The sequence below is a fragment of the Papio anubis genome, chromosome 3 (genome assembly GCF_008728515.1).
Source record: "Papio anubis isolate 15944 chromosome 3, Panubis1.0, whole genome shotgun sequence".
NCBI lineage: Eukaryota > Metazoa > Chordata > Mammalia > Primates > Cercopithecidae > Papio > Papio anubis.
Window position 1 is genome coordinate 183,323,899 of NC_044978.1, and position 20,761 is coordinate 183,344,659.

Below are 20,761 nucleotides of genomic sequence, written 5' to 3' on the forward strand. Positions count from 1 at the left end.
AAAAGAGGCTGGAGAGGGAGGCAGGGACCCCCTTCCTGGGAGTTTGCTGGAGACCCCGAGAGCGGGGCACGGCCTCCTTCCGCTGCCCGCTACCCTCTCCTCTGCAGGGTGCTCATCACCAGGGACCCCCAAGAGCCCGGTCTCCCTGGGCCTGCTGTGCTCAGACGGAACCAGGCCCCAACCCCGCCTATCGCCAGAAGGAGCCCTGCAGCACGGTCCCCCCGGGCGCCCATGAGCGAAGGCCTAATTCACACTGTGCCGGTGCAGAAAAGTGCGACCCGAGAGCGCGAGTGACCTGCCCACGGCTACACAGCGGGCAGACGGCAGGCGGGAAGGCGGCGGCGGCGAGCCTCGGGCTCCGAGACTGCGCGCTCCGGGCTGGGCCACCGCCTGAGCCACGGCTAGTGCCGGCCGGGCCCTCCCCGCTGCGCGTCCCTCCCCGCCGCCTCAGGTCGCCGCCGCCACCAGTCTTCCCTTCCCGGCCTGGTGAACGCAGCCGAGCGCCGGGCACGCACGCGCGCAGGGGGCGGGGCGTCGACCAGGGGGCGGGGCCAAACCGGCGCACAGGGCGCGCTCCGGCCTCGGTGGGTGGTGCGGAGGGTGGACGCCTGGAGGCCCCGCCCCCTCCGTCGGCGCAGCGCGGCGCGGCTGAGGGCCGGCGTGGAGAAGGCGGTGGCTGACGGGTTCGCGGCGGCGGCGGGGCGCGGGCGGCCAATGAGGGCGGCCGGAGGGGGCGGGGCGGCGGCCGCGGTTTTGTTCCGCTGCGGCTGAGGCGCGTTGCCCTGAGCGAGTGGGGCCTGGGCGGCCGGCTGTCCTGTCGCTCCGCCGCCCGGCGGCCGCGCTCAGGTACCGAGCCCGGGCGGAGCGCGCCGCCGTCACCTCCCCTCTTGTCCACGCCGTCCATGCCTCGGCGCACCGGCTCCGACCGTTGCCCGCAGCACGTGGAGGGCGCGGGCGGTCGTGGGCGCGCGGCCCTGCGCTCCGAGCCCCAGCCGTCCGCGCCGCCCGCCGGAGCGACTTCCCCGTACGAGGCGAGGCCCGGCCTGGTAGCTCCGCGCCGTGGTTCGGTGGCGCGAGAGGCGGGGAGTCGCTGCGGTAAACGGGGCCTTGGGGCGTCCCGAAGGGGACCCGGACGCGGGAGGCCAGACTTACCCGACGACCCGAGGAGGGGACTTGCGGCGGATTCCAAAGCCGCTTTTTCTGCGTAGCCTGGAGGGTGTAAATCGCCGAGATTCTCCCGTGTGGAGAAGGCGCCGGTGCCCGCCCGCTGCTGCCCGACTCTAGAGGGGCGTCTTTTTCCCTTAATCTGAGCGCAGTCGCGGAGCCCCTGTTTCCCACGCAGCCTGTGTTAAGTGGCCTCGTGAGTTTTCGCACGCCATCCTTGGTGCCTCTTCTTTGAAGCTAAGCTTCCATAACTTTAAAGCACTTTTCGTTTTAAACTCAAACCAGACTCACACTTAATGTTTCTATGATGATCTCCCAGTACGAAGAACTTTGTAAGATGGATGAGTTTGGCTTCAAGAATGTGCTTGTGGCTGGTGCCAAGGGAGTGAGTTGTCTCTGTTGCTTGTTCAGTCCGTTACAGATTGAACTCGTTGTTCCACTCTTTCCCCCTTCTCACTACGACACTTGACTAGTCTTAAAACAAAAAAGGAAAATAATGGGCTTCCGTTTCACAATATTTAAGAAATTTGACCTGAGCATATTGATGCTGCTTTAAACACTCTCCTGTCGCCTGAGCTTGTCCCTCATCAGAGTGGGTGCTAGAAGGGAAGTGCAGCCTTGCTCCCCGAAGGTAGAAGGCTGGGAACTGTTTTTCATTTATTCGAAGCTCTTGAATGTTACCCCAAAATGGAAATTGGCATTGTTTAGAAACAGTGGCTTTTCTTTAAATTGGGTTAGTTAGCGCAGGAAAACTAGGTGGTAGTTCTTTCAGACAGTTGTAGTTTTCCCTCGTCCGGTGCCATTGTCCCCCTCCTTGAGTCCTCCTCGTGCGCTGGGCACTGGCAGTCCTGAGCCCCTCCTATGGCTTGATAGATGATTCCCCGTGCTGTCCCGTGAACTTAGAGCCTGGTTCTGCAGCTTCGTCCCTCTGTTGTGTTCTGTGTTGCGACTTTGAGGGTCACACTCACTGAGGCCTTGGTAATGGTTCCGCCCCTTTGGATGGCTCCTTATGTTTCCTGACTTAGGTTGGACGTGAGGCCCACAGAACGTTTTTGTTACTATTTGGAGTATATAAGAGAAAATGCCAAAGCAATTTTTTTGTGTGTGTGTGCATGCTTTTGAGGTCTTTCTACTTATAGAGGTAGTTGCTCACATGCAATGCTGTGCACAGGAAACAGAAATAGGAAGAGGCTCTAATCCGCGAGAGTACACATTTTTAACTGGTAGATAAAAGAACGAAGAAGGCCGAGCGCGTTGGCTCACGCCTGTAATCCCAGCACTTTAGGAGGCCGAGGCGGGCAGATCACGAGGTCAGGAGATCGAGACCATCCTGGCTAATACGGTGAAACCCCGTCTACTGGGGTAAAATACAAAATTAGCAGAGTGCCAGTTTAGCAGCTGAGGAGGAGTGTATCCTGGAGGTGGAGGCAGTGAGCCGAGACTGAGACATTGCACCCTGTGCCTGGGTGAAGAGCGAGACCTGTCTCACAAACAAAAAAAAAAAAGAAAAACTCACGAAGGAAACACTTAGGTATTTTATTTTATTTTATATTTTTTTTGAGACGGAGTCTCGCCTTGTCGTCCAGGCTGAGTGCAGTGGTTGGATTCGGCTCACTGTAGCTCCGCCTCCCGAGTTCACACCATTCTCCTGCCTCAGCCTCCCGCTGTGAAGGCTGGGACTACAGGCCACCACCACCTGGGCTGACTTTTGTGTTTTTAGTAGAGACGGTTTCACCGTGCTAGCTAGATGGTCTCTCGATTCTCCTGACCTCGTGATCTGCCTCGTTCTCAAAGTCTCCCAAAGTGCTGGGATTACAGGCTGAGCCACCGTGTCTCCGCCCACTTAGGTATTTTAAACCGGTGTATTGGGAACAGGGAAAATGTTTTGTTTTAAAAAAGGAAATTAAGGCTGGGTGCGGTGGCTCACACCTGTCATCCCAGCACTTTGGGAGGCTGAGGCGGGCAGATCACGAGGTCAGGAGATCGAGACCATCCTGGCCAACACGGTGAAACCCCGTCTCTACTAAAAATACAAAAAATAGCTGGACGTGGGGGTGATGGGCGCCTGCAATCCCAGCTGCTTGGGAGGCGGAGGTGGGAGAATCACTTGAACCCAGGAGGCGGAGGTTGCAGTGAGCTGAGATTGCGGCACTGCATTCCACCCTGGTAACAGAATGAGACTCCGTCTCAAAAAAAAAAAAAAAAAAAGGAAATTAAAAATTTTTATATAAACCCTTTTGGTGTTTTCCACAAAGATATTAAAGAAAAATCGAACTTCAGTCTTTTAAGCATTTGTTGTAAGTGGTCATAATTTAAAAATGTGTGTCAGGGACTCAGGAACTGTCACATGTGTTATTTAGTTTAATTTGATTCCTTGAAGCCTCATGAAGTGGGTGGTTTCTTCTCATTTTCAGTTTCCAAGGAACCCATGCCCAGAGAGGTGAGGTTACTTGTCCAGGTGAGGTTACTTGGCCTGGCTAGTGAGTGGGTCCAACTGGTGTCCGAACCCGGGGCTTTGTGCAGCTGTCCAGAGCTCACCTGTGTTCTTTACCTCACAAATTACTTGGCACAGTTTGTCTTTTTCCATGTGGTGATATGGTGCAGCCTGTTCTCACCAGTGGAGTGGTTACAATGATAATCTTCATTTTACAGTTTGAATTACTTGGCCAGGCTTGGTGGCTTACACCTGTAACCCCAGCATTTTGGAAGGCTGAGGCAGGAGGATCACTTGAGCCCAAGAGTTGGAGACCAGCCTGGGCAATATAGTGAGACCCCCTTTTCTACAAAAAAAAAAACAAAAAATTAACCGGATATGGTGGTGTGCACCTGTAGTCCTGGCTACTTGGGAGGCTGAGATGGGAGGATTGCTTCAGCCAGGAAGGTGGAGGCTGCAGTGAGCCTAGGCAACAGAGTGAGGCTTCATCTCAAAAGAAAAAAAAAAAAAAAGATTTGAGTTTCTTCTCCTTTGTTGGGTTGCAAAAGGAATACTTCAAATGTGGTTTCAGTGCACTTAAAAATAGCGAGTTCAGCAGGGCACGGTGGCTCACACCTGTAATCCAGGCACTTTGGGAGGCAGAGGCAGGCAGGCCACCTGAGGTCAGGAGTTCAAGAGCAGCTTGGCCAACATGGTGAAACCCCGTGTCTACTAAAAAATACAAAAAATAGCTGGACGTGGTGGTAATGGGCACCTGCAATCCCAGCTGCTTGGGAGGCTGAGGTGGGAGAATCACTTGAACCTGGGAGGCTGAAGTTGCAGTGAGCTGAGATCACACCATTGCACTTCAGCCTGGGCAGCAACAGCGAAACTCCATCTCAAAAAAAAAAAAAATGGAGTTCCTAGACACTATACCTTCTGCCCCCACACATGCAGGGCCTCCTGCATGACTAGTGTCCCCCACCGGAGTGGTGCATTTGCTACAGTTGATGAACCTGTATGGACACATGCTTGTTACCCAGAGTCCATAGTTGACATCAGGTTCACTCTTGGTGTTACAGTCTATGGATTTAGACAAATGTGTAATGACCTTTGTCAACCATTATAGTATCATAGTATCATGCAGGATAGTTTCACTGCCTTAAAAATCTGTGCCCTGCCTCACCTCTGTCTACCCCTGGCCCCTGGCAGCCACTGTTTTTTTGTTTTTGTCTTTTTAGTAGTCTCTACAGTTAACATTTTCCAGAATGCCGTATGGTTGGAATCATACAATATGTAGCCATTTTAGACTAGTTTCTTTCACTTAGTGATATGCATTTAAATATCTTCTATATTTTTTGGTGGTTTGATAGCTCATTTCTTTTTAGTGCCAAATAATGTTATACTGTCTGAATGTATCACACTTTATCCACTCACCTACAGGAAATCTGATTGTTTTTAAGTTTTGGCACTTACAGCTGCTATGGGCGTCTGTGTGCAGGTTTTGTGTGGACATAAGTTTTTGGTTCCTTTGGGTAAATACCAAGGAGCAGGATTGCTGGGTCGTGTACACAGTTGCTCCACATCCTCCTCAGCACTTGGTGTGGTCAGTGTTCTGGATTTTGGACATTCTGATGGGTGTGGAGTGGTACCTTGTGTGTAGTGGGCTTTTGTTTTGTTTTGTTTTGTTTTGTTTTGAGACAGAGTTTCACTCTTGTTGCCCAGGCTGGAGTGCACTGGTGCGATCTCGGCTCACTGCAACCTCCGCCTCATCCTCCCGAGGAGCTGTGATTACAGGCGCCTGCCATCACGCCCAGCTAATTTTTGTATTTTTAATAGAGATGGGGTTTCGCTATGTTGGCCAGCCTGGTCTTGAACTCCTGATCTCAGGTGATCCATCTGCCTTGGTCTCCCAAAGTGCTGGGATTACAGGCATGAGCACCACACCTGGCCCCAGTTGGTTGAGGTGTCTGTTAAAGTGTTTGCTCCACTATTTTAGTTGGGTTGGTTTCTTTCTTTCTTTTTTCTTTTTTTTTTTTGAGGTGGAGTTTCGCTCTTGTTGCCCAGGCTGGAGTGCAGTGGTGCTATCTTGGCTCGCTGCAACCTGCGCCTCCCGGGTTCAAGGAATTCTCCTGCCTCAGCCTCCCATGTAGCTAGGATTACAGGCACCTGCCACCATGCCCAACTAATTTTTGTAGTTTTAGTAGAAACAGGGTTTCACCACATTTGCCAGGCTGGTCTCGAACTCCTGACCTCAGTTGTTCCACCTGCCTTGGCCTCCCAAAGTGGAATTACAGGCATGAACCACTGCTCCTGGCCTTTTTTTTTTTTTTTTTTTTTGTAGAGACATGGTCTGACTCTGTCACCCAGGCTGGAGTGCAGTGGCATGATCTCGGCTCGCTGCAACCTCAGCTTCTGGGTTCAAGTGATTCTTCTACTTCGACCTCCCGAGTAGCTGGGATTACAGGTGTGTGCCACCACGCCCGGCTAATTTTTGTAGTTTTTTTGTAGAGATGGGGTTTCACCATGTTGACCAGGCTGGGGTTGTTTTCTTATTGTTGAGTTTTAAAATATCTTTCTATATTTTGGATAATGGTTCTTTGTCAGATAAGTCTTTTGCAAATATTTTCTTTCAGTCTGGAACTTGTTTTGTATTCTCTTGACAGTGTCTTTTGCAGAGCAGATATTTTTAATTTTAATGAACTTAACAATTCTTTCTTTCATGGGTCGTGCTTTCAGTGTTGTATCTGAAAAGTCATCGCCAAACCCAAAGTCATCTATATTTTTCTCCTGTGTTATCTATCTTCTAGAATTTTTATAGTTTTGCCTTTTACTTTAGGTCTGTGATCCATTTTGAGTTAGTTTTCGTGAAGGGTGTCCATACACTCCATGTCTTTTTTTTTTTTTTTTTGAGATGGAATCTTGCTGTGTGGCCCAGGCTGTAGTGCAGGGGCGTGATCTCAGCTCACTGCAACCTTCGCCTCCCGGATTCAGGTGATTCTCCTGCCTCAGCCTCCTGAGTAGCTGGGGTTACAGGTGCACGCCACCACACCCAGCTAATTTTTATATTTTCAGTAGAGATGGGGTTTCACTATTTTGGCTAGGCTGATCTCGAACTCTTGACCTCAAGTGATCCACCCGCCTCGGGCTTCCAAAGTGCTGGGATTACAGGCATGGGCCACCACACCTGGTCTCATGTCTTTTTTTCTTGTGAATGTCTAGTTTTTCAGCAGCATTTGTTGAAAAGACTGTCTGTTCTCTATTGTTTTGCCATTGCTCCTTTGTCAAAGATCAGTGGCTATGTGGTTCTATATCTGGGCTCTCTATTCTGCCTGTTCCGTTGATCCAATTGCCTATTCTTTTGCCCGTCCCACACTATCTTTTTTTTTTTTGAGACAGGGTCTTGCTGTGTCACCCAGGTTGGAGTGCAGCAGTGCAATCATGGATCACTGCATCCTCCACCTCTCCAGCTGAAGCAATCCTCCCACCTCTGCCTTCTAAGTAGCTAGGATTATAGGCACGCAGGTAAATTTAAAATTTTATATAGAGATGGAGTCTTGCTATGTTGCCCAGGCTGGTCTTGAACTCCTGGGTCTGAGCGATCCTCTTCTCTCAGCCTTCCAAAGCACAGGGATTACATGCATGAGCCACTGTGCCTGGCCACACACTGTCTTGATTACAGCAACTTTATGATAAGTCTGCGTTGGATGGTGTCAATCCTCCAACTTTGTTCTTCTCCTTTAATATCATGTTGGCTATTCTGGGTCTTTTGCCTCTCTCTATAAACTTTATTTATTTATTTATTTTGAGATGGAGTCTCACTCTGTCACCCAGGCTGGAGTGCAGTGGTGCAATCTCAGCTCACTGCAACCTTCACCTCCCGGATTCAAGCAATTCTCCTGCCTCAGCCTCCTGAGTAGCTGGGATTATAGGCACCTGCGACCATGCTCAGCTAATTTTTGTATTTTTAGTAGAGATGGGGTTTCACCATGTTGGCCAGGCTGGTCTCAGGGTGAGTTCTCTTGCCATCTGAAGGGAGGATGCAGCCACTGCATCCCTCTGCAGTGAGGCAGCAGTGCTCTTCCCTCTGTGTGTGAATGGGGAGCCAGAATGAGCAACATCAGAGGAAACTTCCAGTCTGAAAGCAGAAGCCAGGAAAAGCAGGGAAGACCGAGGGAGCTGAGATACAGAGTGCAGGGACCAGAAAAAGTAATTTAAAACCCCCTGTGAAAAGCAGCCCTGTAAATATAGGCTTAGAGATAAGTGTGAAGATGGGTCCCGACATGGGCATTTGGAGAAGAGGAGGGAGCCCTTGCGTGTGAAGCATACACACGTCATTGGAAGGGTTGGAGGAGCGGAGGACAAATCCTAGAACAGCGGCAACAGCAGCAAGCGTTGGACACGGAGTCCAGGAACAGACGGAGATGCAGACCAGGGTGGAGTGCAGAGTGTGCCATGAGCCAGGCCGGAAGGACGTGGTCTCTGGACCAAGGAAGGTGCCTTAAGCATTTTCTAAAGCTGGGGCGAGAGAAGACCCTGAAAGCTGAGCAGGCATCCTGGGAGTGGGCTCCTTACAGAAGTGGAGGAGAGAAGAGGTGTGGTCTTCACGTGCCCCCCTTCTCAGGGAGCTGCAAGATGAGGGTGAGGGGTGCCCCGAGTGGGCTAGAGCACACCCCTGCCAGCCCTGAGCACAAGGCGGGACTAGGAGCAGAAGGGCTGAAGGTGTCCTGACGTCTTTGACCAAAGGGCTCATTCCTAGGAGGTTTGTAAATCTGCTGGGGAGTTTGAGGCAAGAGTTTATACTGGGCAGAAACTTTGCATTCGTAAAAAGGATGGAGTTATGAACTTTGGAGAACAGACCCCACTGTGTGGCCTAACTGGAAACACTATTTATAGTGACGTGATAATGTCAGCGATGACTTGACAGAAGGTTCACACAGCCCTATTGGGAGGTGTGGAGTGGGGCTGTGTTGGCAAAGAGATACACCCTGACGTGCCTTCTAGCCAGCAGATGATGCTTTGAGGGGTGCGCTGGGGCACAGTCCAGGAGCAGCGGTGCCTGCGGGCTGTGTGCGTAGGGGTAGTAAGTACCCGAGGACAGGGCTGAGGGATGGAAGTGCCCACTGCAGAGTGGCAGGGGTGAGGCCTCTGCACGCTTGGGAGTTACTCAGTGTTGGTTTGTGAGCTAGCACCCTGTGTGTGTTGCCGTGGGGAAATAAAATACAGCTGGTTATGGGCTGAATGACGTCCACTCCCAAAGTCACACACTGAAGTCCTGACCCCCCAGTACTTCAGAATGTGCACTTACTTGGAAATAGGGTTGTTGCAGATGTAATTAGTTAAGATGGGATCACACTGGAGCATGGTGAGTCCTGCCCCAAAATGACTGATGTCATTATAAAATCGGGAGACTTGGACACAGGCACACACAGGGAGAATGCGGTGGGAAGATTGGAGTGACGCCAGAGCCAGGAGGAAGTCCTGAACACATCCCTCCCCAGAGCCTTCAGAGGGGCGTGGCCCTGCTAGCATCTTGGTCTTGGACTCCCAGCCTCCAAGGACAGCTGGCTAGTTCATTTCTGTCCTAAGCCACCACTTTGTGATAGTTGGTTGTAGGAAACTAATTCATGGCTCTACGAATGCTGTATCTGACTCCATGTGGATCGAGTTAAAACACAGAAAAATAGAAACTGCTTTGGTGCGTTTTGGAGGATGGAGTCCTGGAGAATGAGAGTGGCCAGAGCTGCCAGCCGAGGGCATTTTGCCACTGTCCCGTGAGGCGGCCATATGAGCGGAGGCACTGCCTGTGGTGGGGGCTCGTCCCTGCTGCCCCCGTGGAACTCCAGCTCTGCGTTTGACCCTCCTAGGGGTCTGCAGGGCACTGGTGTGGCCAGAACCCGGGGAGCGAGGGGAGACGATGGGGTAGTTGGGGGACCAGGGTGAGGATTTTGGCCTCTGTCCTAAGGGCTGAGGAGGCTGTTTCTGGGGGCCAGAGTGCCATGATCTGCTTTCCGTTGAGGTCAGGCCGAGTTGCCCAGTGGATGGGAACGGGTGTAGGCTGCTGCGGCCCTCCAGACCTTGAGGATCAGGCTTGAGCTGGGTGCAGAGGTGGAAGGAGAGGCAGGGAAAGCCCCTGGGGTTGTCGGCTTAAGTCACCAGTGCAGTTACAAGGAGCCTTTGGGAGTGAGGATGGCGACTTAATGCAGGAAAAGTGGAAGTCAGTTCGTTGTAGCTGTCCTCTGAAGTGAGCCCACTTAGTGTGGGGAGAAGGCATCGCCTGGGCCCAGGGCGGTGCTCATGGGCTTGGGAGGGACCGCTTCCTGTTCAGAGGGGCCGGTGCTGAGAGGTCCTGGAGTAGGGGCGAGGGATGCCCGATGCCAGCTGTGCCTCCCGGAGCTCAGGTTGTGGTCCTCTCCGCTGGCTCCCACTCCTCACCTGTTGGTGGCAGGGACAGTGAATTCCAGCAGCTGGAGCCAGGTTTCTCTCACTTCCCATGTCTCTTCTACATCTACCTCGAACCCAGAGGTCTCTTTTCCCACTTGTTCTGGCCTTTGTCTCCTTTTCCGGGCCTCTGTTGTTTAGCTTTCAGTCCTGGCTTCAATGTCACTGCCTTAGAGGGACCTCTCTGAACCCCCCTCGAAAAGGCTGTCCTGCTGTGATGGGGTCCTGCGGCATCCTCACTGCCACCATCTGTCACAATTTCCGTATCTCTGGGCTTTGCCAGCTTCGGCAGGGGCTTCCTCTGGTCCTGAACTCCTCCTTCCCCAGACTTCCCTCATGCGGACTGGTCTCTGAGAACCGCCAAGGGGGAGGGACTTGCTGTCCATCATGCCTCATGACTGGTGCTGCATCCTCATGGCTCAGTTTATTGTAAGGGGAGACGGGCCTGGCATTGTGTGTGTGGAATTGCATCCCCCAGGAGGTTATGTTCAAGTCTGCACCCCCAATACCTGCAAATGTGACTTTGTTTAGAAATAGTCTTTGCAGATGCTATTGTAATTTTTTTTTTTTTTTTTTTTTTTGAGATGGAGTCTCACTCTGTTGCCCAAGCTGGAGTGCAGTGGCATGATCTCAGCTCACTGCAACTTCCACCTCCTGGGTTCAAGCAATTCTTCTGCCTCAGCCTCCCAAGTAGCTGGGACCACAGGCATGTGCCACCACGCCCAGCTAATTTTTTGTATTTTTAGTAGAGACAGGATTTCACCATGTTAGCCAGGATGGTCTCGATCTCCTGACTTCATGATTTGCCTGCCTCGGCCTCCCAAAGTGGTGGGATTACAGGCGTGAGCCACCGTGCCCGGCCAGATGCTATTGTAATTAATGTAAATTAAGATGAAGTCATATGATTAGAGTGGGCTCTCACCCAATTATTGGTGTCCTTATGAGAAGAGATAGTGACACAGAGACTCTGTGGCAATGGGAAGAAGGCCGCCTGGTGACAGAGGCAGAGATTGCAGTGGTACAGCTACAAGCCAGGGAATGCCGAGGACTCCTGGAGCCGCTGGAAACTGGAGAGAGGCTGGAACCGGTTCCCCTCAGCCTCCAGAAGGAGGCAGCTGTTGATACCTCCGGTTTGGGCTTCTGGCCTCCAGAACTCTGAGAGTGTACTTTTGTTATTTGAAGCCCGTCAGTTACGGGAGATTGGTATAATGGCCCTGCTGGCACCTTGGAAGCCAACACACGTGTCGGTGATGACCTGAGTAACGCCTTCCTTCCTGTGGGAAATGCGTGTTCCACAGGAGGGTCTCCTCCCCTCCCTGCGCAGCACTCACAATCCCTGTCTCCTGGGCTTCCGGCAGGGAGCTGCTGTTGGCAGCAGACGTGGTCTCTCCTGTGCTGCATGTGCCTCTCGCGTGCCAGAGCTGCTGCTTGGACACCGCTAGGTGTTCCGCATTGGCGCTGCTGGACACTTGCCCTGGGGGCTGCTTTGCGAGCACACTTTATCTGATTTTTTTTTTTTAAACGGAGTCTTACTCTGTCACCACGCTGGCGTGCAGTAGTGTGATTTCGGCTCACTGCAACCTCCGCCCCCCGGGTTCAAGTGATTCTCCTGCCTCATCCTCCTGAGTAGCTGGGACTACAGGTACGTGTCATCACACCCAGCTAATTGTTTTGTTTTGTTTTGTTTTTTTGAGATGGAGTCTTACTCTGTTGCCCAGGCTGGAGTGAGTGGCGCGATCTTGGCTCACTGCAAGCTCTGCCTCCCGAGTTAATGCCATTCTCCTGCCTCAGCCTCCGGAGTAGCTGGGGCTACAGGCGCCCGCCACCACACCCGGCTAGATTTTTGTATTTTTAGTAGAGACAGGGTTTCACCGTGTTAGCCAGGATGGTCTTGATCTCCTGACCTCGTGATCCACCCGCCTCGGCCTCCCAAGGTGCTGGGATTACAGGCATGAGCCACCGTGCCTGGCCACGCCCAGCTAATTTTTATATTTTTAGTAGAGATGGGGTTTCACCACGTTGGGCCAGGATGGTCTCAATCTCCTGACCTCATAATCCACCTGCCTTGGCCTCCCAAAGTGCTGGGATTACAGGTGTGAGCTACCGCGCCCGGCCTGTCTGATGTATTAAAGTCTGTGAGTTATGAGAGTGTGACTCTTTTTTTTTTTTTTTTTTTTGAGACGTAGTCTTGCTCTGTTGCCCAGGCTGGAGTGCAGTGGTGCGATCTCAGCTCACTACCAGCTCTGCCTCCCGGGCTCACGCCATTCTCCTGCCTCAGCCTCCGGAGTAGCTGGGACTACAGGCGCCCGCCGCTGCGCCTGGCTAATTTTTTTTTTTATTTCTAGTAGAGACGGGGCTTCACCGTGGTCTCGATCTCCTGACCTCGTGATCCGCCCGCCTCGGCCTCCGAAAGTGCTGGGATTCCAGGCGTGAGCCACCGTGCCCAGCCGAGAGTGTGACTCTTGCACACACGTGTCATCGTTTCTCTATCGAAGGCATGCAGACCCTCCAGGCGTTCACATCTCACGTGACCACAGGCAGTAGTCACAGCCAGTAGTGCGGCATCAGTGTGGCGTGGTGCTGGCATCTGACGGTGCTCAGGCAGATTTGGGACATGTCCTCCCTGCCCTTTTTGTGACCCAGGGTCACGTGCTGCATTGGGACCGCCCCCCCGCAAGTCTGGGCCGGGCCTCGCCGAGCTCTTTCCTCACCCAATGCTTCTGAAGGTTTCTGGCTGGTCATTTTGTAGAGTTGGCCTGTTTTAAGATTGTCTGACATTTCTTCAGAATTAAATAATCAGGTTCCAGGCCAGGCATGGTGGTGATACATGCCTGTAATCCCAGCACTGTGGGAGGCTGAGGTGGGCGGATCACCTGAGATCAGGAGTTTGAGACAAGCCTGGCCAACATGGCAAAACCCTGTCTGTACTACAAGTAACAGAGAAATACTCTGTCTCAAAAAAAAAAAAAAAAAGGGGAAATTCAGGTTCCTGTGTTTGTGTCCTGGGTGCCCCGTAGGATGCTCTTGGGGTGTTCACATTGATCGCTGGGTTCAGGTGCCTGCTGGGTACCCCTGCTGTTACTGTTTTTCCTTGGTGACTGCCGAGCATCTTTTGGGGGTCACTTTGAGGCTGTGAGCTCTGTTTCTCGCCATACGTTCTCTGCGGGTCCAGCATCATGGATGCATCTTGCCTGAGACTGTTGTGTTGGGATGTTGGTCAAGTGATGGTTTTAAAGTACTTCCCTCATTCTCTCTGCACTCACTCGTGGCTCCCCACCGCCCCGTGAGGACGTGCTTTCCCGCCACCCCCACCTCACCTGGGTCTGTGGGTTCCTGGGTTCCTGATTCCTGGGTTTGTGGGTTCCTGGGTCCATGGATCTGTGGGTTCTTGGGTCCATGGATCTGTGGGTTCCTGGGTTTGTGGGTCCATGGGTTTGTGGGTTCCTGGGTCTGTGGGTTCCTGGGTCTGTGGGTTCCTGGGTCTGTGGGTTTCTGAGTCCATGAGTTCCGGGGTTCTTGGGTGCCTGGGTCCCTGGGTCTGTGGGTTCCTGGGTTCGTGAGTTCTTGGGTTCGTGGGTTCATGGATCTGTGCATGGGTTCGTGAGTCTGTGGGTTCATGGGTTCCTGGATTCCTGAGTCTGTGGGTTCCTGGGTCTCTGGGTCTCTGGGTTCCTGGGTTTGTGGATTCCTAGGTTCATGGGTTCTGGGTCCGTGGGTTCATGGGTTCCTAGGTTCATGGGTTCCTGGGTATCTGGGTTCATGGGTTCCTGGGTTCCTGTGTTCGCTGCCGCTTGCTTTGCTCTGTGTTACCGGCAGGCTACTGGGGAGCCATCCTCACTTCCTGCACCTCGACAGGCCCCAGCTCTTTTCCCTGCCTCAGCCCTGAAATCAGCCATTTCTACACAGACTGTGAAGCCTGTTTTTAAAATAAAATCCTAGTTATTATTTTTTCAAGTTATAGTGTGGCTGTTGTCCCGTTTCTAAGGTTGTGTGTGTGCTTTGTGCAACCAGGAGGGTTCAGAATGTGGGTGTGCAGCCCCTCATGGTGCATGGTGTGAAGGGAGCTGGCCCTCGCCCTGCAGGAATGGTTGGTGGGATTAGGGAGGGAGGCTGGCTTGTCAGCCATAGAGCCCCGTCCTGTGAGGGCTCTGACGCTGAGACAGAGGTGAGTCCGGGCCGTGGCTGTGAACTGGGGGCTCTGATGCTGAGACAGAGGTGAGTCTGGGCTGTGGCTGTCAGCTGGGGGCTCTGAGCTGGGACAGAGGTGAGTCCGGGCCGTGGCTGTGAACTGGGGGCTCTGAGACTAGGACAGAGGTGAGTCCGGGCCGTGGCTGTGAACTGGGGGCTCTGAGCTGGGACAGAGGTGAGTCCAGGCTGTGGCAGTGAACTGGGGGCTCTGAGCTGGGACAGAGGTGAGTCCGGGCTGTGGCGGTGAACTGGGGGCTCTGAGGCTGGTACAGAGGTGAGTCCGGGCTGTGGCTGTGAAGTAGGGTCTCTGAGGCTAGGACAGAGGTGAGTCTGGGCCGTGGTGTGAGCTGGGGGCACTGAGCTGGGACAGAGGTGAGTCTGGGCTGTGGTGTGAGCTGGCACCCCAGTTGCTGGTGGCTTTCCCCAGCTGACATTGACCAGCATTGGGTGTGCAGTGTGACTGGCTCTGATTTGTGCTGCTTAGTTTGAGACAATTTGAATGGAGCCACTGCTGCAGAGAGACCTCCTTCTGAAGCATCACAGTGGGCCCGGCTGACCCTGACCCAGCGCAGGACACCCCTCTTGGAGTCTGGGGCTCTTGGCTGTGGGCTGGAGATGACAGTGGTGGCTGCCGAGGGTGGTGGGAATGGTCAGCGCCGAGCGCATGATTTCAGACCCAGTGAGCCAGGTGGGCACAGCCTGATTTCAGACCCAGTGAGCCAGGTGGGCACAGCCTTTAGCTGGTGTGTTGTGTCCCCTGGCCTGGAACAGCCCCATGGGTGGGTGGCACCTATCAGGACCTGTGCACAGACCCTGCCTGGATTTGGTCTGCCCAGTCTCCTGGACCTGACAGCAACAGGGCTGTGCCTGGTGACGGGAAGGCTCCGAGCCAGGCCGGGTGGCCCGCTGTGCGCGTAGCTGCTGTGTTGGTGGCGCCTTTGCCCTGGCCCTCGTTCAGGAAGATGCTGGCTTTTGGGCTCTAGGGAAGTGCCTATTGGTTTCTGTTGAGAGCAGTTGTATATGCACATTTTAAGTGTGGAACGCAGGTATTGAACCGTGTTGAAACCTTTCCAGCGTTGGCAGAAGTGTGCGTGTGAGTCTCCTTTGTCCTCTTACTTTACTGGCAGGTGGTGTGGCCCGAGTGGCCGGCGGTCCTTCTGATGGGGCGGCCCACGTGCCTCCCACGTGCCAGGCTTTTGGGGCAGATGCTTGTGAACGCTGCTGCCTATGGGTTGCCTTCATTGGTGGAGGTGAGGCCTCAGCTTTGGCGTCCTGTCCACCCTTAATCCTTGCCTAGGAGCAGTCTGTGGGCCCCAGAAGACTGGCCGGAAGCTGGAGCTGGGCGGCAGCTGAGGGCGCGCACCTTGGAGGTTGTGTGGAGGTTCCATCACTGCTGTCTTAATTCCCAGGCACTCTTCTTTTTCTCTGGAAGTTCCTTTTTAAGGGTGTCCTGGTCTTCATGGAGGTGCCGTGTCACTCCGAGCGCAGAGGGCTGCTGCTGAGGAAGTCCTTACCCTCCCCCCTAGGGCTCTTCTCCAAGTTGCTGGTTTTGCTTGTTTGCCCCTTGTCTGTTTTGGCCTCTGTTGGGTCTGAACTAGGTGGCCTTGGCAGCTCCTCACACCCAACAGTGGGAGCCTGAGAAGGGTCAAAACTGGGGCAGGTTGGGGACACTCTGGGCGCAGGACCACCTTGCTGGGCACCTCGGCCCGTTGGTGTCTGTTGGGAGCAGCCCTGGGGCAGCCCCGCAGCCTCTGCCGGCAGTACAGACAGAGCTGCCCATTCCTGGGGCTGGAGAGCTCAGGGCCTGAAAGACCCCCCGAGCCCTCGCCCTTCCTCTGCCGGCCCCTTGCTGTCAGCAGACCAGGTGCGGACCCTGGTAGGCTTCCTCTGCCCCAGCTTCAGTGGAGAGCGCTTGCCCAGCTGGCTGGCGGGAGTGGGAGGGGTGTTTGGCCACTTGGAGCAGAAGGGGGTGGGTAGTCAGGGTTTCTGCATTCCTGGCTTGATACTGGCTTTCCAGCAGCTTCCCAGCTTCCAGAATGTCCTTGCCATCATCTCCCATCCTATTTCCCCTTTTTTGGAGCAGGAGACTGGGGTGGCCTATCTTCTTTCAGTTGAGGCTTCCAGGGGGCGAGATGAGTCTAACATGTGCCTTTGCCTTTAGCCAGAAGACCACCGTGATCAGATTTTCCAGAAAAGAACTTGCATGGTAGTTTTGAAAATGGGAGGGTGTTTGTGAGGCAGGATATCAGAAATACTTTATACACAGAGGACCTGGCATGTAACAGAAACACCAACAAAATGATTTTGCGTATAATCACATGGTGATTTATCTCTTCTGAGAAACAGGCACAAATCCTGAAGAGCCTGTGGCACGGACTGCTCATCTGTAAGGAAAGTGGAGACATGACCTTGAGATTTGGCTCAGAACTAGCAATGCCGGGGCCTTCGAGAGTCTGATGTTCCAGCACTCCAGTGCCTGTTGGTGTGGACGGAGGACACAGGGCCCCAACCATGGTCACACTCATCACTGAGAAGCTACAGAGCCAGAGCCTGGACGACCTCACCTGCAAGACCGAGGCTGGTCCGGTAAGCAGCTGCAGGTGGCACGAGGCTGGGTGCCCCTCCCCCGAGCTGTCACAGGGGAATGGCCACACTGGGAGGTGGAGGTGAGGGCTAAGTTCTCAGGGGCCTGGGAGGCACTGCTAGGCCAGGCATGGGGGTGTCGGTGCACAAGTGGGCCCCAGAGCCCATCAGTGTCATCACAGCGGATTTCCAGCATCATTTTAAAAAAACAGACTTATTAAAAATGCCAGCGGGGCACAGTGGCTCACACCTGTAATGCCAGCACTTTGGGAGGCTGAGCGCACAGATCAGTTGAGGTCAGGAGTTTGTAACCAGCCTGGCCAACATGGTGAAACCGCATCTCTACTAAAAATACAAAAACTAGCCGGGCGTGGTGGTGGGCGCCTGTAGTCCCAGATACTCGGGAGGCTGAGGCAGGAGAATGGTGTGAACCTGGGAGGCGGAGCTTGCAGAGAGCTGAGATGGCGCCACTGCACTCCAGCCTGGGCAACACAGTGAGACTCCGTCTCAAAAAAAAAAAAATGCCTTGAGTTGCTATTTAAAAAGATAGGGTTTTACTGAAAGGCTGACTTACACACGGAAGCTGGAGCCTCAAGCGCAGGTGTGCCTGTTAGCATCCAATCAAGCAGCAGCATGTGCCCCATTGGCCTCCCTGTCCCTCCCCTCCTAGCTCCACCTCCCAAGGGAGCCTCTGTCTTGGATTTGATCACCACATTAGCTTCCCACAGGCAGATTGATTTTCCTACAGTCATGGTGAAGTGAACTTTGGATGTGCCACCTTCAGGACCCACCCCCGCCCTGGTTAGAAGGCATATCTAGAAGGAGGTGGCTGATGTCTAGCCTGGAGGGTCTTGCCAGGCCCTCAGAGCCAGCAGGGGTGCTTGGAACACCTGCCTGTCCTGGGCCCGGCTTGGCCGTGGCTCTGGAGGCGTGAGCACGCTGCATTTGTAGCCCCGTGCATGTTATGGAAATGAGAGGGTGAAGGGAAAGCTGTGGGTCTCAGGCCTTTGGGCTGGACACGTGTGACCCATCTTCACCGCAGGGGGTTCCAGCGAGGGTCTGAGGGTCCAAGCTCAAGCCTCTCCTCCCAAGAGCTGGCGAGCATGGGTGTTGGGCTGGGGGAGGTGACATGCGGCCTGAACCTTTGCAAGCACTGCTTATGGGCCTGGCGCTCAGGGCCACGATGACCGAGGTGACCATGGCAGTCAGTGCTGGCTGTGTCCTGTAGTCAGTACGTTTCTGGCTGTCAGCCCATGGGTAGGGGTGGCTGAGGCGGGGAAGGCAGTGCTTGCGTGATGTCTCAGTGCCTTGCTGGCTGCAGAACCATGTTCTTTCCAGACACCGTGGCCAGTTCCCATTTTTTCTTTTCTTTTTCTGGAGACAGTCTTGCTTTGTCATCCACGCTGGAGTGCAGTGGCACCATCTCGGCTCACTGCAACCTCCGCTTCCCGGGTTCAAGTGATTCTTGTACCTCAGCCTCCCGAGTAGCTAGGGTTACAGGCACACGCTACCACACCCGGCTAAATTTTTTTTTTTTTTTTTTTTTTGAGATGGAGTCTTGCTCTGTTGCCTAGGCTGGAGTGCAATGGCACAATCTTGGCTCACTGCAACCTCTGCTTCCCAGGTTCAAGCAATTCTCCTGCCTCAGCCTCCTGAGTAGCTGGGATTACAGGTGTGTGCCACCAGGCAAGGCTAATTTTTGTATTTTTAGTAGATGGGGTTTCACCATGTTGGTCAGGCTGGTCTCGAGCTCCTGACCTCATAATCTGCCTGCCTCGGCCTCCCAAAGTGCTGGGATTACAGGTGTGAGTCACCGTGCCTGGCCTAAATTTTGTATTTTTAGTAGAGACGGAGTTTCACCATGTTGGCCATGTTGGCGAGGCTGGTAAGTGATCTGCCCACCTTAGCCTCCCGAAGTGTTGGAATTACAGGCGTGAGCCACCACGCCTGGCCCCATTTTTCCTTTTGATTAAATGGAGAAAACGTTTTTAAGGAATCTCTAACCAAGACCAAAGGATACAGAGTGGCATATGCCTGTCAGATGTGTGCCTCCGAGGACATTTTTGGCAAGTGGATGTCAGCCAGGGCGTGGGCAGCTTTCCAGGGAGGTGGCTACACAGCGTGCCTGCCGGGCCTGGGAGGTGTCTGGACAGATGTCCTGGTTTGGAGTGACCCACAGGCCCCCACATCCTCTGTGCTTTAGGTGGCTACTCTTCACCTCTTGTTTTCAGCTTTGATTTTAGATACGGGGGCACATGTGCAGGTTTGCCCCTTGGGTGTATTGCACTCGGGTTGTGAGCATAGTACCCGGTAGGTAGCTCTTCAGCCCCTGCCTCCTTCCTCCCTCCCGTTCTTCATCTCTTTACGGAGCACTTGTCCGTTGACAGAGAGAAGGCAGCGTGGGCAGTTCCTCGGTCAGCCTCAGCCTTGGGACAGGAGCCCTGGGGGCCCTGCAGGGTGAGTGGCCATGAGGGTTCCATCACAGCCTGCTCCTGCTCCTGCTCCTGCTGACCCGGCTCTATTAGTGGCCAGCCAGGGCCACTGTTGAGTCTTCTGCTGTCAAAGATGGTTTTTCCCAGTGACCCCTGTTTTCTTAAAACACGGCCTGTGAATATGGCGGTGGTTTCTTTCTGAAATGGGAGGACAAACCTTTTTATCCCTAAGTGTAAACCTTTTTACTTTTTTTTTTTTTTTTTTTTTTTGAGATGGAGTCCTTGCCCTATTGCCCAGGCTGGAGTGTAGTGGAGTACTAGCATGTCACTGCAACCTCAGCTTCCAGGGCTCAAGTGATTCTCCCGCCTCAGCCTCCTGAGTAGCTGGGACTACAGGGGTGTGCCACCATGCCCAACCTATTTTTTAATTTTTAATTTTTTTTGAAAGGGATGCAGTCTTGCTCTGTCGCCCAGGCTGGAGTACAGTGGTGCAGTCTTGGCTCACTGCAAGCTCTGCCTCCCAGGTTCAAGTGATTCTCTTGCCTTAGCCTCCCGAGTAGCTGGAATTACAGGCACCACCACCATGCCCAGTTAATTTTTTTTTTTGTATTTTTAGTAGAGATGTGGTTTCACCATATTGGCCAGGCTGGTCTTGAACTCCTGACCTCAAGTGATCCACCCACCTCAGCCTCCCAAAGTGCTGGGATTACAGGCATGAGCCACCGTGCCCAGCCTTTATCAGGATTTTAAAATTTTATGTATTTATTTTCATTTTTTAGATGGAGTCTCGCTCTGTTGCCCAGGCTGGAATGCAGTGGTGCGATCTCGGCTCACTGCAACCCCTGCCTCCCAGGTTCAAGCGATTCCCCTGCCTCAGCCTCCTGAGTAGTTGGGATTACAGGCACATGCCACCAAGCCCAGCTAATTTTTGTATTTTTAGTAGAGATGGGGTTTCACCTTGTTGGTCAGGCTGGTCTCGAACTCCTGACCTCAGGTGATCCACCCCCATTGGGCTCCCAAAGTGCTGGGATTACAGGCCTGAGCCACTGTGCCGGGCCGGGTTTTTTGATCTTTGTGATGAGGACAGTGTGATTGCCTGTGTTGAAGAAACCCAGTTACTCAGTGATAGATTGTTTACACGTGAGACCAGCTCTCCCACATAACTTGTGAATATCTAAACACAAGTTACTTCTAACATTCATGGAAACAAGTCAGTATTTTAAGTAGCCAATTCGTTGCATAAAAATAGAAATTGATGTTTTCAAAGGTGACTTAAAATAGTATTTTTATGAAAAATAAGTGTAGACAATTGCACAGAGTAGAAACTCATACATTCATGTGTGAGTTTCTGTGTGGAAGTATGTCTTCGTACATACCCATGGCCTGGCCTCAGTGAGCAAGCAAGGCGGGCGCCGTTAGCTCAGGGCTCCTTGTTTGATCTGTACCTTCACCCAGTCCCCTCCTGCCATGATTTCATAGTGCATTCTAGACATACTTTCTCTGCAGATATCTCATTCTGTATCTCCAAAAGATAAAGACT

At 53.2% G+C, this 20,761-nt stretch overlaps 1 protein-coding gene across 6 annotated transcripts in view; it reads left to right on the forward strand.

Annotated features, from left to right (window-relative positions):
* Positions 1-590: 590 nt before the first annotated feature.
* Positions 591-20,761, forward strand: part of FAM53A (family with sequence similarity 53 member A) — a 42,369-nt gene continuing 22,198 nt past the window's right edge. The window contains exons 1-2 of one of the 6 annotated variants that reach the window (XM_009202272.2): positions 591-683; positions 16,553-16,792. In XM_009202272.2, coding sequence (XP_009200536.1) covers positions 16,718-16,792 — 75 coding nt within the window. In that variant the 5' untranslated portion in view covers positions 591-683; positions 16,553-16,717. The other 5 variants (XM_009202317.3, XM_009202370.3, XM_009202240.3 and 2 more) reach the window with 5 other exon arrangements.